General features: G+C 39.5%; 3 protein-coding genes across 6 annotated transcripts; 1 reads left to right on the plus strand and 2 right to left on the minus strand.

Annotated features, from left to right (window-relative positions):
- The first annotated feature begins 1,254 nt into the window (after positions 1-1,254).
- gjb3 (gap junction protein beta 3) lies at positions 1,255-10,818 on the plus strand. 3 transcript variants are annotated; one of them, XR_013305123.1, is made up of 5 exons: positions 1,255-1,702; positions 7,513-7,579; positions 9,420-9,550; positions 9,618-9,951; positions 10,241-10,818. XR_013305123.1 is itself a non-coding variant. In XM_077620704.1 (2 exons), exon 2 carries the CDS (start codon positions 3,682-3,684, stop codon positions 4,537-4,539), a length of 858 nt encoding a protein of 285 aa, XP_077476830.1. In that variant the 5' UTR covers positions 1,372-1,702; positions 3,628-3,681; the 3' UTR covers positions 4,540-5,872. The 3 variants fall into 3 exon arrangements, 1 of the variants encoding a protein (XP_077476830.1); XR_013305122.1 differs by lacking the exon at positions 7,513-7,579 and having other exon boundaries at positions 1,271-1,702; positions 9,618-9,691; positions 9,792-9,951; XM_077620704.1 differs by lacking the exons at positions 7,513-7,579; positions 9,420-9,550; positions 9,618-9,951; positions 10,241-10,818 and adding an exon at positions 3,628-5,872 and having other exon boundaries at positions 1,372-1,702.
- Positions 7,351-17,049, minus strand: hmgcl (3-hydroxy-3-methylglutaryl-CoA lyase). 2 transcript variants are annotated; one of them, XM_077620702.1, is made up of 10 exons: positions 16,913-17,049; positions 16,218-16,301; positions 16,025-16,132; positions 15,826-15,921; positions 15,594-15,742; positions 15,440-15,503; positions 14,312-14,500; positions 13,451-13,576; positions 12,636-13,324; positions 7,351-7,673 (listed from the first exon to the last, which is right to left on the minus strand). In XM_077620702.1, the coding sequence occupies exons 1-9, from the start codon at positions 17,003-17,005 to the stop codon at positions 13,223-13,225; spliced, it is 1,011 nt and encodes a 336-aa protein (XP_077476828.1). In that variant the 5' UTR covers positions 17,006-17,049; the 3' UTR covers positions 7,351-7,673; positions 12,636-13,222. The 2 variants fall into 2 exon arrangements, with proteins under 2 accessions (XP_077476828.1, XP_077476829.1); XM_077620703.1 differs by having other exon boundaries at positions 16,025-16,116; positions 16,913-16,966.
- A 339-nt stretch (positions 17,050-17,388) lies between these two features.
- On the minus strand, positions 17,389-22,163 carry zbtb8a (zinc finger and BTB domain containing 8A). Its single transcript, XM_077621447.1, has 4 exons — positions 21,925-22,163; positions 19,228-20,105; positions 18,966-19,135; positions 17,389-18,357 (listed from the first exon to the last, which is right to left on the minus strand). Exons 1-4 carry the CDS (start codon positions 21,987-21,989, stop codon positions 18,043-18,045), a joined length of 1,428 nt encoding a protein of 475 aa, XP_077477573.1. The 5' UTR covers positions 21,990-22,163; the 3' UTR covers positions 17,389-18,042.
- Positions 22,164-22,215: the final 52 nt, after the last annotated feature.

Genomic DNA, 22,215 nt, shown 5'->3' on the forward strand with positions numbered 1-22,215 from the left:
GGCTTGACGATGCCGTTTCCTGGTTCTTTTGTTGTCAGGAACGGGGAGTGACGCCACTTTCCGTGTGGCATAGTAACATTTTACTCATGCATAAATTTATGGGCTTGGTTGAGAAAAAGAAAACTTTTCTTATACCTGAGTAATTTGATAAACATCTCCTGCAAACAAATGCAGACACGTTTGGTAAATTCAGGTGTGTTATGCTAGAATACAGGTATTGCAGGTTAGCACAACAAACCAACTCGGGCAAGACCATGCTTGCTTCCTTTTGACTCGTCGATCTGTGTTTTGGCAGTTTTTGGATAATAAAAGATTGCGTGTTTGGCTGATATTTTCTTTTACCTTGCATTTTTAGTTGATTTCACCAAAATAGGGTCTACTGTAGTAGTAGTAGTAGTATTAGTAGTAGAAGTAGTAGTAGTAGTAGTGACGGTGGTGGAATTTTTTGGAATGCGGGGGAGTTGTTAGCTTGGAGGAAAACATGCAAAAAAGCTTCCTGGTGCGTCTCAGCCAACAGATTTTGTTATTACTTCCTCCAGTCATTTTTTACAGGTCAGTCCAATTATTGTCAGAGGTGTAACAAAAACATTGACGTCGTCGTGTATTTATACTAAGTAGGAGTTTTTTTTACTCAGTCACGGAATTTCAAATTGGACTCAATTTTAAAAAACCCAAACATGATCGTATATGTAAATCAGCAATTTCATGCCGATATGATTAAGTATCAATTCATTGGAGAGTAATATAATATTACAGTTTGCCAATATTTTATTTAAAGTCCGTCCATCAGTTTCATGCAATATCCAATTCATTTTTAACATGGTTACTGAGAACATTTATTCCTTAAAACATATATGCTAGGCTAAATGGGTGGAAACTCAAAATTTTCCGTAGCTACGATTGGTTGTCATTTGTCTCCTTGTGCCTTGCGATTGACTGTCCACCGAAGTCAGCTAGGATGGGCTCCGGCACCCCCCGCGAGCCTTGCGAGGAGAGCGGTTCAGAAAATGAATAAATAAATGGATTCACTGTGTGAAGTTTGCATGTTCTTCCCGGGCCCTTGGCTATGATTGGTTGTCTATCTCCTCGTGCCCTGCGATTGGCTGTCCACCGATTCAGGGTGTCTCCTGCCTGGTGACTGGGATGGCCTCCGGCACCCCTTGCGAGCCTTCAGAAAACAAACGAATGAGTACATGGGTGACGGCAAGCCTTAGTTACGATGACGCAGAGGTAAACTAACCCAAAGGCCTTCCCTTCTGGCTCAGGTAAAAAAAATGTATCGAGAGGAGGGTGTGTCTCAGTGAAGCAAGTGGAAACAAGTTTTGACAAAAGAAGAATAGTTCCTTCTTAACACACATTACACAAAAGACATTCTCACTAATATTTGTATAAACCCAAACAAATGGGAGAGATGAATGGCGTCTTTAAAGTTTTGATCTTAAATTGAAGTATATGTCAAAGTAACCAGAAACGTGGGATGGCTCAGATCGGATTGGGGAGGAACATCTGATTTCTTCTTCTTCTTCTTGTTCTACTTCATTTTGGATTTTGATAACCACACCCACCTGGTCAGACGCGTTTCTCAAACCCGCCGATCGTCTGTCTACCTGTCGGAAAAGGACGGCGAAATCGTCGACGATTGTGTCGGCCACACGTTTCAAACATTTTCTTTTCACAAATGGACTGACGGAGACATCTTTGGGTAAGGCGAGAGCTTGATTTTTTTATCGTTCCTCCGTGCGGTAGAATCGAAGAAATCACCGCGTTGTTGATTGACACGTTCTTGTTACGGTTGGCGTTCCTTAAATAAGAATCGAATATCGGGTAATCGCTGTCGTTTTTAATCATTTCCGTGATTAATGTTTGGAATAAAGTTAAAGTTAACTCTTTATGGGACGATGTTGGGTTTAATTCGATATCGCCAGCTCTCAAATGTTAATTAAAACAAACCAAACTGAAATGAACGTCAAAATGGATTGTGTCCAACATCGTCAATGGCAGTTAAATGAATTCACATGCGATATGAAATATAAACCTAAATCTAGTTCATATCATTACCATGCAAATCTTATTCCACAATAAATCCAAGTTAAAGACTGTCTATTAATTTGAATCCAAGTAAGCGATGTAAAAACCACAAATAAAAACTGGTTTGGATAAATGTCTAAATATACTTTATAATACACAAATCAAAATCAAATATTCTGTACTCTTGATTTGAAATGTGGGTTTACCTAGTGTAATGCAAGTAGCCCAACAAGTTTTTTTTTAATCTCATTGTCTGCCATTGACAGTGATAGACATCCAATCCATTGCCAATGACTGCCAACTCTGTGAATACTATTTTTTTATTATTTTTCTTTGATTACTATACACTCAAAACTTGTGATGACCAAAACAAACTTTTTGAATAATTTAGATTTTGGTGGGTGGTCTGTTGGTTGAGTGGTTAGGCCTCACAGTGGGAGACCTGGGTTCAAATCCAGGTCGGTCCACCTGTGTGGAGTTTGCATGTTCTCCCCGGGCCTCCGTGGGTTTTCTCCAGGTACTCCAGTTTCCTCCCACATTCCAAAGATATGCATGGAAGGCTGATTGGACACTCTGTGCCTTTGCTTTTGCTTTGTTCTGCGGCCTTTGCGACTGTACTGTCTAACTTATAACTATGCCTTTTCTTGCCACTGTCACAATGAAATTTCCCGAATATGTGATGAATAAAGTTATAAAGTTATCCAATCCCCCCAAAAAGTAATCCAATCCCCCCAAAAAGTTATCCAAAGTTAAATTGCCCCTAGGTATGAGCCTTACTATACTATGTCGTTTTTTAAGAAAAAAGCCTTGCTATACTATGACGTTTTTTTAAAGAAAAAAGCCTTACTATACTGTCGTTTCTTAAGAAAAAAGCCTTACTATACTGTCATTTTTTAAAGAAAAAGCCTTACTATACTGTCATTTTTTAAAGAAAAAGCCTTACTATACTGTCGTTTTTTTTAAAAGAAAAAAGCCATACTATACTATGTCTTTTTTTCTGGAAAAAAAGCCTTACTGTACTATGTCGTTTTTTTTTTAACAAAAAAAGCCTAACTATACTGTCGTTTTTTCAAAAAAAAAGCCTTACTATACAATGTCGTTTTTTAAGAAAAAAACATTACTATACTATGTATTTTTTAAAGAAAAAAGCCTTACTATAGTATGACGTTTTTTTTAAAAGAAAAAAGCCTTACTATACTATGTCGTTTCTTAAGAAAAAAGCCTTACTATACCATGTCGTTTTTTAAAGAAAAAAGCCTTACTATACAATTTCCCGTATACGGGATGAATAAAGTTATAAAGTTATCCAATCCCCCAAAAGGTTATCCAAAGTTAAATTGCCCCTAGGTATGAGTGGGAGCGTGAATGGTTGTTTGTCTCCTCATGCCCTGCGATTGGCTGGTCACCAATAAACCCCCGCCTCTGCCCCAAAGTCAGCTGGGATAGGCTCTAGCACCCTCCGCGACCCTAGTGAGGATAAAGCGGTTCAGAAAATGAGATGAGATGGATTTTGGTCAAATATCGTTGAAGGTACAACTTGTGTGGTGGCGTCATTTCATGAGTCCAAATGTCTTCTGGTGTGTCTTCTCGTCATTTCAGCTACCAACCCGTAAGACAAAAAAAACTGAATAGAAGACATATCTAAACGAAGTCATGGACTGGAAGACGTTGCAATCCCTCCTGAGCGGCGTCAACAAATATTCCACCGCTTTCGGGCGCGTCTGGCTCTCGGTGGTCTTCATATTCCGAGTGATGGTGTACGCGGTGGCGGCCGAGCGGGTGTGGAGCGACGAGCAGAAGGACTTTGACTGCAACACCAAACAGCCCGGATGCTCCAATGTCTGCTACGATCATTTCTTCCCCATCTCCCACACCCGCCTGTGGGCCCTGCAGCTGATCTTCATCACCTGCCCGTCCTTCATGGTGGTCATGCACGTGGCCTACCGGGACGACCGCGAGCGCAGATACAAAGCCAAGCACGGCGAGCAAAGCAAACTCTACAACAACACGGGCAAGAAGCACGGCGGCCTGTGGTGGACCTACTTGATCAGCCTCTTCGCCAAGACGGCCATCGAGATGGTCTTCCTCTACCTTCTCCACCACGTCTACGACAAATTCTACCTACCCAATCTTGTCAAGTGCGAGGTGTGGCCTTGTCCCAACGTGGTGGACTGCTACATCGGCCACCCTACCGAGAAAAAGGTCTTCACCTACTTCATGGTGGGCGCCTCCGGGCTTTGCATCGTCCTCAACGTCTGCGAGATCGTTTACCTTATCACCAAGCGAATTGTGAGAATTGTAGAAAAGACCAAGCGGCGTCACCGAAAACTCCCCGTGCCCCGGGACGACTACATGGACGACCTCTTCAGCCACTCCGTCCAACCTCCTATCAAGGTGGCTATGAAGGAGAGGCCTCCATCCTTCAAATCTGCCCACAAGTACGCGTTTTCCACACTCAAGATGGAGGACAAGATCCGGGCCTCCGCTCCGAATCTCTCCACTCCTTGTTGAGCCAAACCGTAGACTGAAAAAGTGTAAAGCGCCCGCCCTGCTCGGGCGATGACTCATTCTCAGACTTCAGAAACATGTTACGAGCTATGGGCCAAACCGTAGTACGTAAGTTTAGTCACTGGGGTGAGCAGTGGGGCCCCCCCTGTGTCCAAAACTAAAGACCCTATCAGCTTCTGTTTGCATGTCCGCATTGAAAATACAGTGGTACCTCGACCTGGGAATGCGTTTACAAAGATACAAAAAGCCTCGCCAGGAAACCCTTTTGTTCCAAGATACGAAAAACAATCCAAGTTACAAAACCACCACGTCTCGTAAGTTACTTACGAGACGTGGTGGTTTTGTAACTTGGATTGTTTTGTAAGTAGAGGTACCACAGTATTTTTTTTTTAATTTAGCAGAATTGCTTTGGAATACAATCGCATTTTTAAAGCTTGTCAAAAGTCTCCCTTCAAAGCATTACGCCACTCCTTGTGAGTAAAAAGGAGGGGCAGACTCGAGTAGGAGGTGTCAAACATATGGCCCCCAGGCCTGAAGCGGCCCACTAGGGGGTCCCATCCGGCCCGCTAAGTGGTTGTTCTGCCTGGCAAGGACTTTGTAGATCATTCATCTTGTGTACATACAGAATCTATTGCTTTTATTTTTCCACAACGAAACCAGATGTTTGTGTGAGAGAATTAACAAGGAACCACAAAAGGCCACAAAACCAACAGGAAGTAACCCGGAAATGGCCAAAGTCGGCAGAAATCGACCAGTCAATGGGAAATGATCCAAAATTTATCAGAGGCGACTGTAACGACCCTAAAATGACAAGGAAGTGACACAAAATGAACTCATTGCCTGGCATTGACAAGGATACATGTCCAATTTAGTTAAACTGGTTGTGGATGCTCATCTGTCATCTGTCAGCGCCACTGAGGGCGCTAGTCATCCTAACCTTTGCTATTCCTCTGTACATTTCATCCAGCTTTTCAATTTAAGTGTCATGTTTTGGTAACATTTGCAAGCAGAGGAGGCCAAGTGAAGAGTAGTCATGCTTCGGAAATGTGCACTCGTCACTACTATTGAAAGTATGTTAACTGGATCTTTTTGGGGGGATGGGGAAGGTGGATTTAGCACTTTCCCATCTAAACAAGTTTGAAACAAATTTGGCTCATTTTGTCTTTGCGTAAACAACGTCGCCATCTCCAAGACTGCTGTTGGTTTAAATCAGTCAAAAGGAATGTTGCTGTTAGTGCTCGACTTGACGCCAACTTTAACGCCATTAGGTGTCAATTATGTCATTTTGGTAAGTTGTTTATTTTTTTATACATAATAAAATTATTTATCATTTTAAGTCTGCTCCACGTTTCGCATTTTATGAGTGTACACTGTATTTTTTAAGAAAAAAGCCTTACTATACAATGTCGTTTTTTAAGAAAAAAGCCTCACTTAACTATGTCGTTCTTTAAGAAAAAAGTCTCACTATACTATGTCGTTTTTTAAAGAAAAAAGCCTAACTATACTATGTCGTTTTTTAAAAGAAAAAAGCCTTACTATACTATGTCGTTTTTTCAAGATAAAAGCCTTACTATACTATGTCGTTTTTTAAGATAAAAGCCTTACTATACTGTCGTTTTTTTAAGAAAAAAGCCTTACTATACTATGTCGTTTTTTAAAAGAAAAAAGCCTTACTACACTGTCGTTTTAAAAAAAGAAAAAAGCCTTACTATACTGTTGTTTTTTTTTTGAAAAAAGCCTTACTATACTATGTAGTTTTTTATGAAAAAAGCCTTACTTTACTGTCGTTTTTTATGAAAAAAGCCTAACTATACTGTCGTTTTTTCAAGAAAAAGCCTTACTATACAATGTCAATTTTTAAGAAAAAAGCCTTACTACACTGTCATTTTTTTAAAGAAAAAAGCCTTACTATACTATGTCGTTTGTTTAAGAAAAAAGCCTTACTATACTATGTCGTTTTTTAAAGAAAAAGGCTTACTATACTGTCGTTTTTTCTGGAAAAAAAGCCTTACTGTACTATGTCGTTTTTTTAACGAAAAAAGCCTAACTATACTGTCGTTTATTGAAGAAAAAGCCTTCCTATACTATGTCGTTTTTTAAGAAAAAAGCTTTACTATACTATGTCGTTTTTTAAAGAAAAAAGCCCAACTATACTATGTGGTTTTTTTTATGAAAAAAAGCCTTTCTATACTATGTCGTTTTTTTTTTTTTTTACAAAAGCCTTACTATACTATGTCATTTTTTAAAGAAAAAAAGCCTTACTATACTATGTCGTTTTTAAGAAAAAAAGCCTTACTATACTATGTCGTTTTTAAGAAAAAAAAGCCTTACTATACTATGTCGTTGTTTAAAAGAAAAAAAGCCTTACTATATTTACTGTCGTTTTTTAAGAAAAAAAGCCTTACTATATGTGGTCGTTTTTTAAAGAAAAAAAGCTTTACTATTCTATGTCGTTTGTTAAAGAAAAAAGCCTTACTATTCTATGTCGTTTTTTAAAGAAAAAAGCCTTATTATACTATGTTGTTTTTTTAAGAAAAAAGCCTTACTATACTGTCGTTTTTTTTAAGAAAATAGCCTTACTATACTATGTCGTTTTTTAGGAATGAAAGCCTTATTATACTATGTCGTTTTTAAGAAGAAAAAAAGCCTTACTATACTATGTCGTTTTTTTAAGAAAAAAAGCCTTACTATTGTTAGACAATAAGCCCTGTTATCTGACTCTAATGGCGTTTATCTATTTGAAACTATGACTGACCTATCATCCTAACAATAGTGCATGTTCAGCTTCGACAGAGACGAGCAGGATACGATGGGTTACTCCACAGAATTTTTATTCCTAATATATAAATCCAATAGAGAGCTCTGGGTTGAAAAGAACACATCCAAACCGAGTTGCCCAGCTTTTATAATACAAACATGAAAAATGTATCAACTGATTGAATGTATGATGCTGACTGGTCCACGACGGTCCCCAAGGCTCCGCCCTCTCCTGGGATACTCCAGCTGCCTCCGTACCAGTTGGCTGTGCACGCATCCACCAAAGGTAACACTCCGCTCACGCGTGTCACCAACCCGAAAATGTGTGATCAATCAAACAGTTGCAATATAAAGCCCCATGCTTCACTGCAATGATCAATCTGTAACAAAACACACGATCAAAAGATTTCCCAATCTTCATTATACTATTGTTTTTTTTAAGAAAAAAGCCTTACTATACTATGTCGATTTTTAAAGAAAAAAGCCTTACTATACTATGTCATTTTTTTAAAGAAAAAAGCCTTACTATACTATGTCGTTTTTTAAGGAAAAAAGCCTTACTATACTATGTCGTTTTTTAAGGAAAAAAGCCTTACTATACTATGTCGTTTTTTAAGGAAAAAAGCCTTACTATACTATGTCGTTTTTTAAGAAAAAAGCCTTACTATACTTTCGTTTTTTAAAGAATCAAGCCTTACTATACAATGTAATTTTTTAAAGAAAAAAGCCTTACTATACTATGTCGTTTTTAAAGACAAAAAGCCTTACTATACTATGTCGTTTTTAAAGACAAAAAGCCTTACTATACTATGTCGTTTTTTTAAAGAAAAAAGCCTTACTATACCATGTCGTTTTTTTAAAGAAAAAAGCCTTACTATATTATGTCGTTTTTTAAAGAAAAAAGCCTTACTATACTATGTCGTTTTTTCAAAGAAAAACAGCCTTACTACCATGTCGTTTTTTCAAAGAAAAAAGCCTTACTATACTATGTCATTTTTCAAAGAAAAAAGTCTTACTATACTATGTCATTTTTTAAAGAAAAAAGCCTTACTATACTATGTCGTTTTTTAAGGAAAAAAGCCTTACTATACTATGTCGTTTTTTAAGGAAAAAAGCCTTACTATACTATGTCGTTTTTTAAGGAAAAAAGCCTTACTATACTATATCGTTTTTAAAGAAAAAAGCCTTACTATACTATGTCGTTTTTTTAAAGAATAAAGCCTTACTTTACTATGTCATTTTTTAAAGAAAAAAGCCTTACTATACTATGTCGTTTTTTAAAGACGAAAAGCCTTGCTATACATGGTCATTTTTTTAAGAAAAAAAGGTTTACTATTCTATGTCGTTTTTTAAAGAAAAAAGCCTTACTATACTATGTCGTTTTTTAAGAAAAAAGCCTTACTATACTGTCGTTTTTTAAAGAATCAAGCCTTACTATACAATGTCATTTTTTAAAGAAAAAAGCCTTACTATACTATGTCGTTTTTAAAGACGAAAAGCCTTACTATACTATGTCATTTTTTTAAAGGAAAAAAAGCCTTACTACCATGTCGTTTTTTCAAAGAAAAAAGTCTTACTATACTATGTCATTTTTTAAAGAAAAAAGCCTTACTATACTATGTCGTTTTTTAAGAAAAAAAGCCTAAGGTTAAAAAAACGACATAGTATAGTAAGGCTTTTTTCTTAAAAAACGACATAGTATAGTAAGGCTTTTATTCTTAAAAAAACGACAGTAAATATAGTAAGGCTTTTTTTTCTTCAAAAACGACATAGTATAGTAAGGCTTTTTTTCTTAAAAAACAACATAGTATAGTAAGGCTTTTTTCTTTAAAAATGACCATGTATAGTATGGCTTTATTCTTTAAAAAATGACCTTGTATAGTAAGGCGTTTTTTTAAATATGACAATGTATAGTAAGGCTATTTTCTTTAAAAATAAAAATAAACGCATTGTGAGGCATTTGAGCAATAAGTCATATTTGACTTTATTGTATACATAAGGAATGAATCTTGGCTTCTGGCTCATCCTCACAAGGCTCGTGTACGTACAAGATATTTGTTGAATGTAAGTTACAGCATGGAGGAAGTGTTCCCCACAAGTTCATGCCTTGCCTTGTTTGTTGACAGACTCTTACCGGCGTACCCCGGATTGCGCCTTCATCCAGGAGTCTCCGGCGCCCCAGTGAGCGGAGGCTGACACGGTTATGCTTTTGGACGGCTCCTGCGGATGCAAGCGGACGGCAAATCCTCACTGATCTGTAAGTCCGATTGTCGTCGACATTATCACTTTGGTCACGTGACCTTTATGTCCTTCACGGCGTCCAGTCGGGAAGAGCTCGCTGACTGGCCGCAGGAGCAGTTGGGACAGATGCACGTCGCCACCGCCTTCGTCATGCCAGGTTAAAAACCGTGACGCCACCGTAAAGATATTAGCATCGTAGGACAATAATGTTGTCATCTTGGCAGTGTTGAGAAATAATTGTCTATGTGTCATGAAAGATGCATTGGACAACATGGAAGAGGAGCAGGAGGAGAAGAACGAGATGCAGCCGACCGACCGACGCCGACTCGGCAAGTAAAGGCGCGCTTGCCTCACCCCGTGACAGCCATGGGTTTGAGCTGTGTCCCTGTCACCCGGCAGACATGGATGTGGACGAGGGTGAGTCAGAACAACGTCACAATGCGGTTCTTCGATGGCCGCAATAAAAGTTTTTTGGGTGGCTCACTTGAAATACTAGCAAAGTGATTTTGTAGGCCAATTATTTTAACACATTTTTGTGTAATGATCTAAATGTGAAGTTTAAAAATGTTTTAAGTTTTTTTTTAATAAAAATATATTAGGTCTTTTGTTGCAGGTATTATTTTAACAAATTTTGATGTGATGATTAAATGGAAAATTTATTTTTTAAAGTTCATTTGAGTAAAAGGTAATTAGTTTTATGTCGCAGGTACACCAAGAGTACGTCTGCGGGGTTCGAACCAGCTTCCACTCCATGGTAGGCATATACTCTACTGTGTGTGCTAAAGGGACCGCTCACCATCCCACTAAACTTCGACTGGCCAAGTATTTTCGGTAAGAGGGCGTTGAGTAATTTGGCTAAGTGTGCAAGCCACCTCTCTACTCAGCATGGTTGTGTCCAATAAAAGTGTTTGGGTGGCTTGTTTGATTAAATGTAAAATTTAATTTTTAGTTTTTTTTAGTAAAAGGTAATTAATCTTATGTCGCAGGTGTCCCTCCCCGCCGAAGGCGGGGAGGGGCACCAAGAGTACGTCTGCGGGACGCGAACCGGCTTCCACTCGGTGGTAGGCGCATACTCAACTGTTGCGCCAAGGGGCCCACCCACACACCCACTAAACTTCGACTGGCCAAGTATTTTCGGTAAGAGGTCGTTGAGTATTTTGGCTAAGTGTGCAAGCCACCTCCCTACTCAGCATGGTTGTGTCCAATAAGTGTTTGGGTGGCTTATTTGATTAAATGTAAAATTTTATTTTTAGTTTTTTTTAGTAAAAGGTAATTATTCTTATGTCGCAGGTGTCTCTCCCGCCGAAGGCGGGAGAGGCACCAAGAGTACGTCTGCGGGACGCGAACCGGCTTCCACTCGGTGGTAGGCGCATACTCCACTGTTGCGCCAAGGGGCCCACCCACACACCCACTAAACTTCGACCGGCCAAGTATTTTCGGTAAGAGGGCGCTCGACTCATTTGACTAAGTGTATAAGCCACCTCCCTAAAAAGTATGGTCCTGCCCATTCGGTTTTTATTTGACCTGAACTTGGACTGCCTCAGTATTTTCGGTAAGAGGGCGCTCAAGTAATTTATCTAAGTGTGCAAGCCACCTCCCTACTCACCATGGTCCTGTCCAATAAAACTTTTTGGGTGGCTTATTTGAAATCCTAGCTAATAGCCAGTGTCTTTGATGTAATGACCTAAATGTAAATTTGATATTTAAAGTTTTTTTTTGTAAAAGGTATTAGGTCTTTTGTCGCAGCCTTACTATACTATGTTGTTTTTGATGAATAAAGCCTTGTTATACATTGTGTCATTTTGTTACGAAAAAAACCCTTACTATATTATGTCATTTTTAAAGAAATAAGCCTTACTATACTATGTCGTTTTTTAAGGAAAAAAAGCCTTACTATACTGTCGTTTTTTAAGAAAAAAAGCCTTACTATACTATGTCGTTTTTTTAAGAAAAAAGCCTTACTATACTATGTCGTTTTTTAAGAAAAAAAAGCCTTACTATACTATGTCGTTTTTTAAAAGAAAAAAGCCTTACTATACGATGTCGTTTTTTACGAAAAAAGCCTGACTATACTATGTAGTTTTTTAAGAAAAAAAGCCTTACTATACTATGTCGTTTTTTAAGAAAAAAAGCCTTACTATACTATGTCGTTTTTTTAAGATAAAAGCCTTACTATACTATGTCGTTTTTTAAGAAAAAAAGCCTTACTATACTATGTCGTTTTTTAAGAAAAAAAGCCTTACTATACTATGTCGTTTTTTTAAGATAAAAGCCTTACTATACTATGTCGTTTTTTTAAGAAAAAAAAGCCTTACTATACTATATGTTTTTTTAAAAGAAAAAAGCCTTACTATACTATGTCGTTTTTTAGGAAAAAAGCCTTTCTATACTATGTCATTTTTTAAAGAAAAAAAGCCTTACTATACTATGTTGTTTTTTTAAGAAAAAAAGCCTTAATATACTATGTCGTTTTTTGAAGAAAAAAGCCTTACTATACTATGTTGTTTTTTAAGAAAAAAAAGCCTTAGTATACTATGTAGTTTTTTAAAGAAAAAAAGCCTTACTATACTGTCGTTTTTTTAAAGAAAAAAGCCTTACTATACTGTTGTTTTTTAAGAAAAAAGCCTGACTATACTATGTCGTTTTTTAAGAAAAAAAAAGCCTTACTATACTATGTCATTTTTTAAGAAAAAAAGCCTTACTATACTATGTCGTTTTTTTAAGATAAAAGCCTTACTATACTATGTCGTTTTTTAAGAAAAAAAAGCCTTACTATACTATATGTTTTTTTAAAAGAAAAAAGCCTTACTATACTATGTCGTTTTTTAGGAAAAAAGCCTTACTATACTATGTCATTTTTTAAAGAAAAAAAGCCTTACTATACTATGTTGTTTTTTTAAGAAAAAAAGCCTTACTATACTATGTCGTTTTTTAAAGAAAAAAAGCCTTACTATACATGGTCTTTTTTAAGTTAAAAAAGCCTTACTATACCTGGTCTTTTTTTAAAGAAACAATAAGCCTTACTATACATGGTCTTTTTTTCCCATCAAAAAATGACTTACCATACATGATCTATTTTTAAGAAAGAAAAAAAGGCTTACTATATGTCATGGGTCACCAACTCTGTTCCCCGGGGACACCAGTCTGCTTTCCACGTCTCCCTCCTCAAACTCATCTGAATCGAACAACCAACTCATCAGCAAACTGCCCAGAAGCCTGAAAACGATCCTTGTTATCTGAATCAGTTGTGTTGAGAAGGCAGATACGGAAAACAGACTTTTTAAAGAAAATAATAAAAGCCTCACTAAACATGATCTCATTTTCTTTTAAATCATTTTATTTTCTTGCTTCTCACGATGACATGGTTCGAATACTATTGGGTCTCAGTGTGCCAATCCGCCAGTAATAATCTAAGCGTGCCTGTCAGACAGGTTCGTATGAGGTGCGGCAGAAAGACATAGAATATAGAAATACAACAAAATATGTAAGTCTTGCCTTTCTTTGTAAAGATTAACAAGACCGGAAATATGGAAGGCACTGTTCAAGCGACGCTGTCATACAGTGAGAATGGATTATCGCAAAAAACAAAGTTCATCTGGTAGATTTTCACGTATGGAACAAAAAAAGTCTCTTTTTGTTTGCTGATCAAAGTGCAGTGTGTGGAAGACCTGACCAATGAGATGACTTCCTACAGCTTGCAGGTTGCCTGTGCCACTTTTGAACCGGTTTTCCTGTTGAGGCTTCGACAAATGAAAGCGCCGGCATCCATTAGCTTGGCGATGTCCACTCCCTGGGAAAAAGAGAAAAAAAGGATCTGAAATATGAACCCATGTTACGGATAATATGACGGTGTTATCGTTAATCATGGTTTCCTGTCAAATTTTGATTGAATAAAAAGTCATCGATGGCTACTAACAGTTTGAATTCCGAGTCCGTGAAGCATGTAGACGACATCTTCTGTGGCAACATTCCCAGAAGCACCCTGCGCATACGGGCAACCTCCCAGGCCGGAGACGGAGGAATCCACCACGCTGACTCCCATCTATAAAGGCAAAAGAGATGCATGGAATGAAACAACAATAGAAAAAAGATGAACTCATAATTCGGTACATTTGTATGTAAAGATATTTTCATGAGTGCTATAAAATTCAGCATATGGAGTTTGGTTATAGTGCAAATTATTTCATAGATATTTTTTGGGGGGGGATATAATTGTACCTTTCTCGTTTTACTTTGTAATCTGATTCAGTTGGAATAAATGTATTGTAAGTGATGAATTTCCTATTTTTGATTAGCAAATATTCCATTAAATGTAAGTGAAATAGTTTGGCTCCTAATGTCAAGTTCTACTATTATATTTAAAGTGTTTTGTTGTTGAATTGTAAAAAAAAAATGACAGCATGTTGATTTACCAAATGATTCAACCAATAGAATATGATGCAAAATTTCCCTAAAATAACAATAAATTGATGCAAAATGAACTAATTGCCTGCCATTCACAACCATGGATGTCTTATTTACATAAACTGGCTGTGGATGCTCAACTTTCAATCCCATTAACAGTATCAATGGCGTCCAGTACGTTAATGTTTTTTAGCCCAAAATAAATAATGTTTATGGCCCGCCGCATCATTTTGTGTGGCCCGGGAAAGTAAATCATGAGTGCCGACTTTCTGTTTTAGGATCAAATTAAAATGAAGAGAAAAGAAGTATATTAAATTTCCTTGACAGCTTTGCAATTTAAAAAGTCGGTCGGAATGCGATTTTATGAACCTACCTGCAAAGCGACAAGAATATTGGCCAGGGCCTGCCCGTACGTGTCGTGACAATGCACTGCCAGGGCGTCGAGTGGCACCTCGCGGCTCACGGCTGCCAGCATTTCCCGCATGCTGCCTGGCGTGCCAACTCCAATGGTGTCACCCAGGGAAATCTCATAGCAGCCCATGGAATACAGGCACTTTGCGACCTGCAGACACAGCAAAACCATTAAGCACGGAGCATTTCATCACAGCACTGTTTTCTAAAATGGATAAACATGCATAAATTAACCAGTCAAACTCCATTGTGACATAAACATGTACGCATTATGTCTGAATGGTACCGTATTTTGCTGTTTAATATACCCGGATATATTAAACGGCAGGGGTATATTAAACGGCAGGGGTATATTAAATGGCGCACAAACGGGAAGGTACGATCCACTACGCACTCTTTATGCCGTGACGGGTGCATCAACGTTTTGCAGACTATAACTACTTACTGCTCAGGTTAAAACTACTTACTGCTGAATAAAGTCTGACTTGGAATTTTAATAAACTTAAGTATCTATAATTATGCCCCCATGAACAACATACAAATCTTGCCAAAAAAAAGCGGAGTTGCCGTTTAATATACCCAGGTATATTAAACGGCAGGGGTATATTAAATGGCGCACAAATGGTAAGCTCAAAAAAGCACAAATCATTTACCGTATTTTCACGACTATAAGGCGCACCGCATTATAAGCCGCACCCTCAATGAATGACACATTTTAATTTCTTTTCCATATATAAAGCTCACTGGATTATAAGGCGCCCTGTCTATTTTGGAGAAAATTTAAGACTTTAAAGTGCGCCTTATAGTCGTGAAAATACGGTAATATACCCAGGTATATTAAACAGCAAAATACGGTAAATAGGAACCACCTATACATTGAACGCAACCGCAAATATGTGGGTTTCTGGTTTTGCTTTTTAACTCTCAGAAAAAGTGTATCTGACATTGAGACGAATAGTTTCACGGAATTGTTTTCTAAAATGGATAAACATGCATAAATTGACCAGTTGAACGCCATTGTGACATAAAAATGTACGCATTATACCTCAATGGTAATGTGTTCCATAACCAAAGTCAACTTAAAACTTACATGAGCGACTTTTGCCGGCGCGACCTTGCCTTCGTACGGGCAGCCAAGGACGCAGGACACGTAGCTGTTGGGACAACAAAAAGAAAGTTGCATTTATGCATGAATCACAAAAACAAAGAAAATACCGTTCTTCTGAGGCTCCCAGTCGTCGTACCCTCTTACGCGCACGCCCGCCGTTTTAGCCGCTTTCAAGACCTCGTCAAAGCGCCGTAAACTTTCGTCCACTGAGCAGTTTATATTTTTCTTACTGAACATTTCAGACGCAGCTCCAAATATGGCCACCTCCAAGGCGCCGGCCTTCACCTGTGGTCAAGCCAGAGTAGGGAAAGACCAGGGTGACGTCAAAGTAGGATCAAGGAACAGATGAAGACGTGATCCAAACCCACAGCAGCCTGGAAGCCCTTGAGGTTCGGGGTGAGGACAGGGTACGACACCCCAGGTTTCCTACAGATCCCCATCATCACCTCCACCTGGTCTGCCATCTAAAACAGCAACATGGAAACTTGTTGACAGATGTAGCAAGTGTAGGCTTTCCTAAATGTGGCACCATTTGGCATGTGAATCATTTTAGAAGAAGAAACTTACTTGTGGAACCCATTTGGGGGAAACAAAGCTGGTGGCTTCTACTACTGACAACCCGGACTCTGACAGCATATCAATCAAATTGATTTTGGTCACTGTTGGAACAATAGTCTGAAATGAGAACGGTAAAATGTTTTTTTAAATTGAAAAACATTTGACGCTAAAATGTAAAATATAATGTCATATTATACATTACCTTTTCATTCTGAAGACCATCTCTGGGTCCCACCTCAACTATTTTTACCCTCTTTGGGAGAGGTCGACCCACTCCCACGCCAGCCTACGTGTAGATGAATGTAATTTTAAAGGCAAATGCATCATTCTACATTTAAAAACATCAGGATTTGTTTTCTTTGAACACATTTTTTCCCAATTTTAAATTGCGGTCAGAATAGATGAGGGGGAAAAATCATGACATATAAAAGCTTTTAGGCCCCACAATGTAGTCTAACAATGTTGAACTTGTGAGAAATTATTTAAAGCCCTTACATAAATGACAATGACTAAAGGTTTCTGGGAACATCAATGATGTATAATGTCCATTATATATGAATAGTGGAAGGCCAAAATATACTGCACATTACCAGAATGTGTGCTGTATATTTTCCAGGTGCGTCAAATTCAATGAGAGAGTGATGTTAATAAACATGATCAATTTTGATAGACATGTTTTCCGTTGTAATTTATCAGTCAAGAACGCCATTAAGTTTAAAAATCCCAAAGCTGATCATAGCAAGAAGAGTGTTCATTTCAAACATTGTCTCACATTGTGGATGGTGTCAATACAGGTGATCGCTTTAAATAGAATGAACACATCACGCAAAGTAGACGATTTAAGGACGATCGGTACAACATAATGGACAGTAAAACCCACACAAAAAGCGTTCTAACCTTGGCAGCGGAGCTGGATGACAAGAAATAATGTTGTCCCATGGCGGATGAGCTAAAAACACTTTTGTTTACAAGCCTCCATGCGGCCGCCATATTGGACCGGTCGCCACTTGAAGCACCTTCTTCTGTGGAAACTGAATCCGAAGAACAGCTCTCGTGCGCCGTCTAGCGGTTACAACCTAATAGGGAAAATCTCATGTATTCCGATAGAATTGCGAATACTACTAGTTAAAGCCAGTTTATTCGTTTTGCTATGTTTGCAAAATTATTTAGCGTGAATCAAGTTCAACTCATGCATTCCCACTTTTGTCACTGTCAAACTATGGACAACATTGGTCATATTTTATCTGTAATAATTGTTATTTTGTCTTGTGAATTACTATTTTCTTCTCACGTTCTCAGTCATCTTCAACATTCTTCAAACCATGAGGCACTAGTTCAGATACTGTTTTAGATGGATGACTTTTCAGCCGTGGAAGTGTACAAAAATATCTTTAATGTGTCCAAAAGTAAACAAACAAATAGAACAAAACTATGTTTAATTGGCTAAATACCATAGCGCATATTATATGGAAGCATTGGCAATGAAAGAAAAATCATTTTCATTCATATTTTGTTTAGTCCTTCATAGGTTCTTGTTCAACTGTCATCTTTTATCAAAACGGAGAATCTTCAGAAGTTCTGAAAAAAAAATTGTATGTACACCAAAACCGAGTTTAACAGTTTGTCATTTAAACAGTCAAAGAAATACTCAATATGCATGCTTTAAATACTGCATATACTTTAAGGAGCTTGTCAGAAAAGTAAAAAGAAAAATGTGGGAACGAATCAATCATCCAGTTGTATTACAATAAAGGGGTAACACAGCGTATCATAGTAAAGACCTGAAGCGAAGCTGGGAGGTGCCTAAAGGGGGTAATGGGAGGGGCTAAAAATCATGTGTGATGATGGACATAACTCTAATAACTTGGGTGAGATATTGCAGTTTGTTAGCACCCGTCATGGTACTCACCGGCGCCGTCAATAAGTTGGATCCCAACTTGGAAGCCTAGATTTTCAGGTGCGACTCAACCGCGTTTACCTGTGCTCAATATTTACACAAAAAGAAAGCCGCGCACTTTGGCCCAATTTCACTGCAGCTCTTCATCACTATCGTCCACTTGTTGAATAATGAGGTCAGCCCCCGAGTCTTCGGCCAGGTCGTCTTCATCGTTGGCCATCCAGGCCTGGTTACTGTGCTCCTCTTCGCCGTCCACGCCCAGGAGTAGAGCCGGCTCCTCGCTGCTACCGTCTAGGCTTTCCATGGGTACGGTGTCGCGGCCCACTTCGTGGACACAAAGGGGGCACATGCGATAACGACGCGTGCCCTCACACACCACTTGGCCAGAGTCTTCGGTCACGGGGCACTTGCACCTCCTGCACACCAGCTTCCTGGCTTGGTGAATCTGACGAGTAACGGATCACAGATATTGTCAATTTACGACCATCTTCTATTTCCCATACTAGTACAGTGGTAAAAAGTAACGTCAAATACAGTGCTACCTCTACTTAACAAATGTAAATGGTTCCAGAAGTGGTTTCGTAACATGATTTTTTGTTAAATTGATGCATATTTTACATTGAACTAATGTAATTAATAATAATAATAATCGGACATAGGCTTTGTCATCATCATTGACTCGACAAAAAGCCTAATTGTCATCATACCCAGAAACTGCGTATGACTTAGTTCCGCGATCTCGAATACTACCCACTAAAACTGATAAAAGCGTACCAATTTTGTAGGAAATGTATGCATGCAAAAGAAGAGAAAAATGATAAGAAAACTATTTTAGCCATGAATAATAAATGCAATGGGGTGGAATTGCAAGTGGCAGCTGAGTAAACATTCGTACACCCACACGCAAACACACAACTAAAAATTATGTTACGCACACACAGAGAAACAACCCTGTTACCAACGTAGGCACACAACATAAAGATGACGAGCGTGCAAAGCATGACAGTTTAGTGGGACACAAAGGAAAACAATAGATGGGAGCCTCAGACGTACCGTCTCAAAATGGCTGCGGAGGTGCTCCAGGCGGGTAAATCGCTTCGTGCAAGCCTGACATGGGTACGGTCTCTCACCGGTGTGACAGCGCAAGTGCCGCTTCAGGTCCGCCTTCCTTTTCACCGTGTGTGTACAGTAAGGGCATTTAAAACGCATCGCGGCATTGGAGTCTGCAAAGCAGAAGGAAAAGCTGTTCACTTTTGTCAATCGGTGGAATCGACATTTTCTGTTCACGCAATATTCTCCAAACTTCTCAGCTTACCGTTTTCATTAAACTGTGCGACAATCCCCACGATCTGTGGTAAATTGGCATAAAGGTCGTCCGCCTTTTCAACTTTAATCGCGCCGGCCTCCTGGGCGTCTGAATCTTCTCGCTGGTTCGAGTGGGCGTTGTTGCTCGCCTTCCTCTTATTTGCACCTCGGGCACGCCGCCGCTCTGGCACCGGCAATGTATACAAAGGGTCTTCAGGGTCCTCTAAATCGGCGTTGGGGTCGTTGCTGGGACTACTCGGCTCCGTCTTGACGGCTGAAAGGGAAATATCCTGTTCCAAGTCCTTGCACATGAAGCTAGACTGGGATCTGGAGTTGTCCCTGGTCCAAAGGGCAGGCGGAGGACTGTCAGATCGCGGTTCCGGCGGCGGTGGCGGCTGCTGATCGGCGGTCTCCTCTCCCGCCGTGCTGGTAAAGCTACACGTCTCTGACAAGCTGTGGCAACGATCGCTGTCTTCATCTTTGACGCTGATGTCCAAAGAAGATTTGATGAAATTCTTGCAGTAGTTGATGACGTTGGTCATTTGTAGGTAACTCGCCGCTGACATCACTTCTATCACATTTTGACCCGAGAGGTCCAGGTGGCCCGAATAGATGAAATCTAGGATGACGGTGAAGATCTCTGGGGTGAAAGAGTCAAATGAGGCGTTGGCAGACTCCGCCATGCCGTCGGGGCCCTGCGTCAGAAGCATGCGGAAGTAACCGCTACTCCCACACAGGACGTTGCGGTGGGCTCTGAAGAGATGGCCGTCGACCAACACGTTGAAGTCACAGAACAGCTCTTGGCGTCTTTGTTGGTTAAGCTGCTTCAGGAGGTTACTTTGGTGAGCCGCTGTGATGTCGGCTGTGTTGAACCATCTCTGAGGCTGCCTGCAATGCATCAATTTTTCACACTGTAACTGTAAATTGCATGTTTTTTTCACAATTTGATGACTGCTAGACAAAAACACAGATTCCGTTTTGGATTCCGCACCCAAATATGAGCTAAAAGCAGCTGTCAGAACCAAAAAACACACATTTTAAAAAAATCTAGCTCAGTGTAGTTAAACTTAAATTGTTAGCATTTTTTTCATGGGCTAAGAATGATTTGCCCTTCCGCGTTTACTTCGAGGGGCTGACTATTGAAAATGTTTAATCCGTTTTTACAATTGCGAAACCTTTTGCGTGTGGTAAGAACCACCAAATAATTCAGTTGTCAGATATAAAAATAGAAGCAACGTTTTTTTTAGTACTGTCTGTAAGTCATTTAAAAATGACAGCAATATAGTGGGCAAACTTTTTTTCTTATTTTCCTACGGCAGCACATGGAAATGTTTTTCTAAAGTTAATTTTTTTTAACAAATCTGTTTCAGACACTAAAAAAAAGACATTTTACAGTTATAGCTGCACTATGTATGGAATGTACATTCTAATTTTTGGATGAGTGAAACCTATATCCACAGTGTTTGTATTTTAACATTCAAGAACTTAAAATGATGGAAAATGATCTTTTATGTGCGGTAGGCTTAGCTTTTTAACATGTCCCAGCACAAATCTGTTTTTGTCAGTTTGACAGACATTGTTCATTACATATTGATATTGCTCTTTTGCAATAATGTCAAAATATAAATGCATCCATGGGATTGGTCTCTCGTAGAGTCGGTAACATTGGTCAAATACAGTGCCAATTTTATAAACACTTTAAACTACAATACAATATGATCATAAATGTGATTAGGGAAGAGATTTGGCAATATGACTTCCAAATATGATTGAGTAATTCTGTAAATGAGTGCATTTTCCTTATCCCAATCAATGCTGTTTTCTGCACTTGGATGACACTAAAGACGCTCCGCCCACAGGCCCTTACTTTGCCCTCCCATTGGCTAAAGCCACCCTCCATCAAAGAGCGTCATCTACCGGGCTACACCCGACACAAGGCAGTGAGCTTCGGGTGACAAATCCCCGTAATCACCCTTAATGGAGGACGTCGAATTTCGGAGGCTACAAAGAGAATGGGGCGAGAAAATAAAAAATATAAAAAAACGTGGATCTCTAAAAACACCCACCAAACCACACTCTAGCCCAGCAGTTGTACTTTTTTTCTCCTATTTTTTTTCTTCTTTTTTTTTTAAACAGTAACCCATTTTCCCATCCCCATGTTGACTACGACACACATTCATTTCAAATTATGCGATCCTGCCTGACAGGCTGGCATCGCCCGTTGCAACCCAAGCGCCCGTATTAGCCAGCGGTGCCCCAAATCTACCTAAAAAAAAATCTGGATTTAAAAAAAAAAGTATACGGATTGAAATGAACAGCGAATCCAAGCGAGAAGGCTGCAAATCGTCGTATGAGTGCGGTAGTCCGACGAGGGTAAAGCGGGCAGCCCACTGTGTCCTGGAGCGACGCCCACTTCAGGCGCCGACCAGCACACAATGGACAAAAAAAAAAACCTCGGAGCGGAACCTAACGTTCTCTAACATGAGCACACATTTCATTTCGGGGTGAACCCGTATACGGGCTAACGTGCTAAAACACCCGTTTTGTTCAAGTGGACCCCGGCACTTCCCATCGGAGGTCCGGCGAGTAGCGGGAGGATTTGCTTGGCTTACCCGACCGCGGCGACTCTCTCCCGGCGCGAGGCATCGTCAGGACCCGCTTACGCCCCTCGCCGCGATACCCGTGCTAAAAAGCCATCGATACTCACTGGTGATTGGATTCGCCCGACGCCCGATAGAGCCTGCTCTCCCCCTCGTCGCTGAGAATGTCCATGTTTTTTTTTTGATTCCCCGCAGGCTTTCTTCGGCCTTTTCTCTCGATCAGGGTCCACAGTCAGCCACTTCCTGCTCAGCCCTAAAGACCGAAACCCGGCGAGAGAGACTGGAGCGCTGTGCTGACGTGGGTGTTTTATTAACTGGGTGCCCGAGGGTTCAAGGAGCCATTTAAAGCCCCAGTGCCACGCTTAGACATGCGCAATCGCATTTATTTGCAGAATGAA

The sequence above is a fragment of the Stigmatopora argus genome, chromosome 15 (assembly GCF_051989625.1).
Source record: "Stigmatopora argus isolate UIUO_Sarg chromosome 15, RoL_Sarg_1.0, whole genome shotgun sequence".
NCBI lineage: Eukaryota > Metazoa > Chordata > Actinopteri > Syngnathiformes > Syngnathidae > Stigmatopora > Stigmatopora argus.